The sequence below is a fragment of the Oryctolagus cuniculus genome, chromosome 4 (genome assembly GCF_051225735.1).
Source record: "Oryctolagus cuniculus isolate XC-2025 breed Fujian yellow rabbit chromosome 4, ASM5122573v1, whole genome shotgun sequence".
Taxonomy (NCBI): domain Eukaryota; kingdom Metazoa; phylum Chordata; class Mammalia; order Lagomorpha; family Leporidae; genus Oryctolagus; species Oryctolagus cuniculus.
The window spans coordinates 151,199,980-151,205,979 of NC_142870.1; the positions used below are offsets into that span (position 1 = coordinate 151,199,980).

The 6,000-nt window shown below is 54.2% G+C and overlaps 1 protein-coding gene across 1 annotated transcript in view; it reads left to right on the forward strand.

Moving 5' to 3' along the window:
- Window positions 1–5,518, forward strand: part of BTD (biotinidase) — a 54,904-nt gene extending 49,386 nt beyond the window's left edge. Inside the window, exons 3-4 of the mRNA XM_051818486.3 lie at window positions 2,814–2,963; window positions 4,135–5,518. Coding sequence (XP_051674446.3) covers window positions 2,814–2,963; window positions 4,135–5,262 — 1,278 coding nt within the window. The 3' untranslated portion in view covers window positions 5,263–5,518. The remainder of the gene's footprint in view (window positions 1–2,813; window positions 2,964–4,134) is intronic.
- The last annotated feature ends 482 nt before the right edge of the window (window positions 5,519–6,000 follow it).

A 6,000-nucleotide genomic window follows, 5' to 3' on the forward strand; every position in this document is an offset into this window, starting at 1 on the left:
AATTTGATTTCCTTACTCACGTGATATGTAAATACAACTTAAATGTTCATCTCCACCAGAAACCACTCTTTGCACTCAGAATTTTATTTTTAATAAAGGAAAACAGATATCCAAGTACAAGTTACAAAAAGTTAAAAACATGACTTTTTTTTTAATTTGGTAAATATAAATTTCCAAAGTACAGTTTATGGATTACATTGGCTCCCCCCCCATGATTAGACCGCCTTATTGAACTCATTAATTAATAAAGGAACCAGCAAGATGGCAAAGCTGAATCAAAAGAGAATTGAAGGCCTGGTGTCGTGGGACAGCAGGTTAAGCCGCAGCCTGTGACACTGGCATCCCTCATGAGCGCTGGTTCAAGTCCCAGCTGCTCCACTTCTGACCCAGCTCCCTGCTAAGTTACCTTGGAAGGAAGCAGAAGATGGCCCAAGGACTTGGGCCCCTGCCACCCATGCGGGAGACCCAGGTGGAGGTCTAGGCTCCCGGATTCGGCCTGGCTCAGACCCAGCTGTTACTACCATCTGGGGAGTGATCCAGCTGATAGGCGAGCTCTGTCTTTTCCCCTCTCTCTCTAGCTCTTTCAAATAATTTTTAAAAAGATTTTGATAAATGAAATTGTATTAGAGCAGTGAGCATTTAAAAAAATTGCTAATTGATAAAAAAAAACTTACAACTAATGTCCTACAAGGCAATGTAATTCTAATCTTTGAAGTGATCTTTTAAATAAAAACAAGCCACAGTACATTCTCTAGATAATTAAATAATCCTTGAGTGAGCTTGTTAAACAGTAACTGATGTAATTTGGAAATATATGCACTTTTTAATTTTTTAAAATTTTATTTATTTGAAAGGCAGAGCGAGACAGAAGACACACAAACTTCTCCCACCCACTGGTTCACTCCCTAAATGCCCACAATGGCAAGGAGCCAGGAACTCCATCCAGGTCTGCATATGGTGGCAGGGACCCGAGCACTTGAGCAGTCTCTGCAGCCTTAGCCGGAAGCTGGAATCAGGAGCAGAGCCGGGACCCACACCCAAGCAGTCCGATCTGGATTGCAGGCACCCAGGGCAGCGCTGTAGCCACTCCACCGAGTGCCCACTCTTCATCTTGCTCCGTTTCCACGATTGTGATGATTTTTCTGTTCTCATCAGTGGGCAGTGAGATAGCCAGTCTCATACTGTTCTGGGGAGAGCTCACGTTGGTGTAACCATTCTCTAAAGCTTTTTGACAACATGTGTTAAAAACTTAACAAATTTTATGCCTTCTGACCCACTAATTTCACTTGGTTTTATTCTGAAGAAAGAGGTACTCACCTGAAGATTTGTGGGCAACTGTCGGTAAGTTTTCATGCCGAATACAAATGTTCACAACAGTTTTTATTTCAAAAAGCTGGGACTGCTTCCAGTGTCCAGCAACAGAGGATAAACGGGGTGTCCTCTTAGACACAGTGTGGCCATTGCAAATGATAGCAGGGCCACATACTTATTGTCCTCTCAGTTATGTGCGCACACACACACACACACACACACACGAGGGCACTTCAGAAGGGTCACAGAGAATGGATTTAAAACAGGTGTTTTTTTTTTTATTTGACGCAAAACAATTTTAAATTCAATGCAAATTTTTTCCATAATATGTAAACTTTTTGAAGACTTCTGCATACCTGGGTTTTGAAAATTTTTTTCCAAAACAAACTTATCTTTTAGTTCCGCATCCCACAGTTCTTTTTTTTTTTTTTAAATTCTTATTTATCTGAGAGGTAGAGAGGGAGAGAGTTGCTGTCCATTGGTTTTCTCCCCAGGTGCCTGCGATGGCCAGAGCCGGGCCAGGCCGGGACTGGGAACTCAGTCTCCTGGGAGTGGCAGGGGCCCAGTGTCTGGGGCCAACCCCGCTGCCTCCTGGGACCTGCACTGACAGGAAGCTGGAGTCAGGGAGAGAGCCAGCCGGGAGCGGAGCTAGGATGCAGATGTCCCAAGCAGCATCCCACAGCTTCACCCAAGGCCCACCCCTCCGTGAACTCTTTGAGGAACCCTTTCGTGCAGAGAGTAATGATGAAAATAGTGGATAGGAATATCCTTGGGTCATACGATCAGCATATCTTTGTCTGTTTCCCAAGTTTTCTACACTTAAACTTGTAAGCGTTGGTAACCAGGAGAAATAGAGTGCAGTGCAGTGCAGAGGTGCGTGCCTCTGCCTGCTGCTGTGGGTCACTCGGGCCTGCAGGCCTGCCTTCTCCACCTGCCATTCTGGGCCTTGGCATTTTCAGCTGTGTGAGTGGAGCGCAAGAGAAGAATGCGCTGGTGGTGCTCAGAGCCCAGGCGGCAAAGGCAGGTAGGGAAGCCAGAGTCCTCGGGGAGCCTCCCAGTTCCCCGTGGGGGAGTTGGTCTTTCTAGCGAGTCTGTGTTTCCATGCTGACATCCACGCACCCAACTCCTACCCACCGGCCTGCTGGGCCCCAGCCTCAGAGTTTGTTCAGAAATTCCCCGGCTGGTTCAGAGGCACAGGGGAGGCTGAGCAGCCCTGGGCTGGCCCAGTGATCTCCCTGCAGGTGCGCCTCGCAGACTCCTGCACCTTGGTCCGCATCCCCCCCCCCCCCACGCCTGCTGGCCTGACACGCCCTCGGGCACAGGTGGGCGTCGTTCCTGGAGGACCTTGTCCCCTTGGAATCGGGCCCAGTGAGGCAGCGGCCCCCAGACCACAAGCCCCGGTGAGAGTGGGGCCGCCATCTCTGCATTGCTGGCTCCCGGAGGCGTGAGCAAATGAGCGGTGTTGCTGGTAACAGAACATGCCTGGCTGTTTGGGTTTCCAGGGCGTACAGATCATAGTGTTTCCGGAGGATGGCATTCACGGGTTCAACTTCACGAGGACCTCCATTTACCCGTTTCTGGACTTCATGCCGGACCCCCAGGTGGTCAGGTGGAACCCGTGCCTGGAGCCCCAGCGCTACAACGACACGGAGGTGCGTGAGGACCCCCGCCTTCTCAGGGTCCCTGGGGATGGGCGGGGCTGGGCCAAGCCCACAACGGGCTGAGACCCAGAGGAGACTCTAGGGTCCACAAAGCCAGACCCAAACTCCCCAGACTGCACAAGCCACTCATCCCATCAGGGAATGCTGGTCATCTTGAGGATCCGGGGAACTTCTCTTGGTATTATTGTACAGAAATACAAGAGTCTAAATATATCGAACAACCTGGCCAAGTAGAAGTAACAAAAGCGAAAGTTCCCCCTCCCCTTCCCCGAGGCCACCCCCATCCTTTCCTAGAGACCCTGCCCTCAGTGCCTTGCCCTGCACCCCATTATCTGCTGTGCGATACACTGGATTTTTTTTTTAAAGATTTATTTATTTATTTTGAAAGAGTTACACAGAGGAGAGGCAGAGAGACAGTAAGGTCTTCCATCCGCTGGTTCCCTCCCCAAATAGCTACAACTGCCGGAACTGCGCCAATCTGAAGCCAGGAGCCAGGAACTTCTTCCTGTCTCCCTTGTGGGTGCAGGGACCTAAGCACTTGGGCCATCTTCTACTGCTTTTCCAGGCCATAGCAGAGAGCTAGATCGGAAGTGGAGCAGCCGGGACTTGAACCAGCGCCCACATGGGATGTGGGTGGCTTTGCCCACTACGCCACAGCGCTGGCCCTGTGCCTATTGTTTTTTAACTCTTACTGTTTTGAGTAGTTGTCCAGTGAGTATTCTTGTTTGTGTGATTTTTGTAAACATGTTTCAGCTGTTCTCTAAGATGAAACTTCTAGAAACCGAATTTTTCCAAGCATACTCATAAACGGTAGATTACCTTAAAGAGTGCCACGTTTTGCCTTTAAAAGACTTTGATCTCAGTAGTAACGGTGGGTGCCCGTTCTCTTATGCAAGATAGAATAACTTTCTGAATTTGGGCCAGTCCTAGCGGGCGCACAAAGATGGCTCATGAGTTTAATTCTTTCGCTGCCTTGTTAGTAGTGAGGTTGGGCCTCTTTTCTGGATTTGTCCTGGGAACTCACCTGTTCACGTGCTTTCCAGCCCTCTTGCCAGCTGTTCTTAGCTCAGAGACACACGGCAGGAGCTTTTCTGTTTAAAACCACGCGGCCACAGTAAAGCAGGATTCCGATCGCGTGCACGCGCACCTGTCTCCCTCGCAGGTCCTTCGGCGCCTGAGCTGCATGGCCATCCGGGGCCAGATGTTCCTGGTGGCCAACCTCGGGACCAAACAGCCGTGCGCGCGCGGCGACCCCGGCTGCCCGGCGGACGGGAGATACCAGTTCAACACGGACGTGGTGTTCAGCAGCCACGGCACCCTGGTCGCCCGCTACCGGAAGCACAACCTGTACTTCGAGGCAGCTTTCGACAGGCCCGCGGCGGCGGACCGCACGACCTTCGAGACCCCGTTCGCGGGCCGGTTCGGCATCTTCACCTGCTTCGACATCCTCTTCTTTGAGCCCGCCGTGCGGCTGCTCCTGGGCGCGCAGGTGAGGCACGTGGCCTACCCGACGGCCTGGATGAACCAGCTCCCGCTCCTGGCCGCCATCCAGATCCAGAGAGCTTTCGCCACAGCCTTCGGCGTCAACGTGCTGGCGGCCAACATCCACCAGCCGGCCCTGGGGATGACGGGCAGCGGCATCCACACCCCGCGCCAGTCCTGGTACCACCACGCCGCGGGGGACCCCGGTGGCCGCCTGCTCGTCGCCCGGGTGGCCGCGAGCCCGCAGGGGCTCGTCGGTGCGGACCCCGCGCCCCGCCGGCTTCTGCAGGCCCCGCGGGGCGAGCCGACCTGCGAGCGGGACCCCCGGGAGGGCCGCTGCGAGGGGGCCCCGACCTTCGGCGCCGAGATGATGTACGACACTTTCACCCTGGTGCCCGCCCGCGAGGATGCGGGCTACCTCCGCGTGTGCGCCCGCGGCCTCTGCTGTCACCTGCTCTACGAGCGGCCCGCCCCGTCGCCCGAGCTGTACGCCCTGGGGGTCTTCGACGGCCTGCACACAGTGAACGGCGCCTACTACCTCCAGGTGTGCGCCCTGGTCAAGTGCGGGGGCTCGGAGCTCCACACGTGCGGCCGGGAGGTCACGGAGGCCTCCGGGAGCTTCGACTTCGACCTGTGGGGCAACTTCAGCACGGCCTACGTCTTCCCTCTGCTGCTGGCCTCGGGGATGCGCCTGGAGACCCCCGACCAGCTCGGCTGGGACCGGGGCCGCTATTTCCTGAGGAAGAGAAGGCTGTCTTCCGGGCTGGTGACGGCGGCCCTGTACGGCCGGTGGTACGAGAGGGACTAGGGATGCGGTGCGCCCCCGGTGCGGACGGCCTGGCACCGGGGCGCCGGCGCTGCCTCGCGCCCGGGAGCCTGGGGAGACGCGGAACACGCGGCTGCCCTCGTCCTCTTAGGTGTCGGGGATGGAGACGTTTTCTGGCTTCTCCCGTGCACCTGCGTCTGCCCAACCACACCTTCCTGTAGCGGATGGCTCAGTAGGCAGTTGGCTTTAAGAACTAAAACGGAAATAAATGTCGGTGTATGTTTTACATATCCACAAAGCAGTGTTTTTGTTTTTGTTTTTGTTTTTGTTTTTTTTTTTTTTTTGACAGGCAGAGTTAGTGAGAGAGACAGAGAGAAAGGTCTTCCTTCCCTTGGTTCGCCCCACAAATGGCTGCCACGGCCGGCGCACTGCACCAATCTGAAACCAGGAGCCAGGTGCTTCCTCCTGGTCTCCCATGCAGGTGCAGGGCCCAAGCACTTGGGCCATCTCCCACTGCCCACCCGGGCCACAGTAGAGAGCTGGATTGGAAGAGGAGCAACCGGGACAGAATCCGGTGCCTGACTGGGACTAGAACTTGGGGTGCCAGCGCCGCAGGCGGAGGATTAGCCTAGTGAGCTGTGGCACCGGCCGGATTTATTTATTTATTTTTTTTAGAGATACATTTGTTCAAAAAACAGAGTTAGGAGAAAGAGAGAGAGGGAGAGAGGCAGAGAGAGAGAGAGGGAGGGAGGGAGGGAGGGAGGGAGGGAGAATCACATC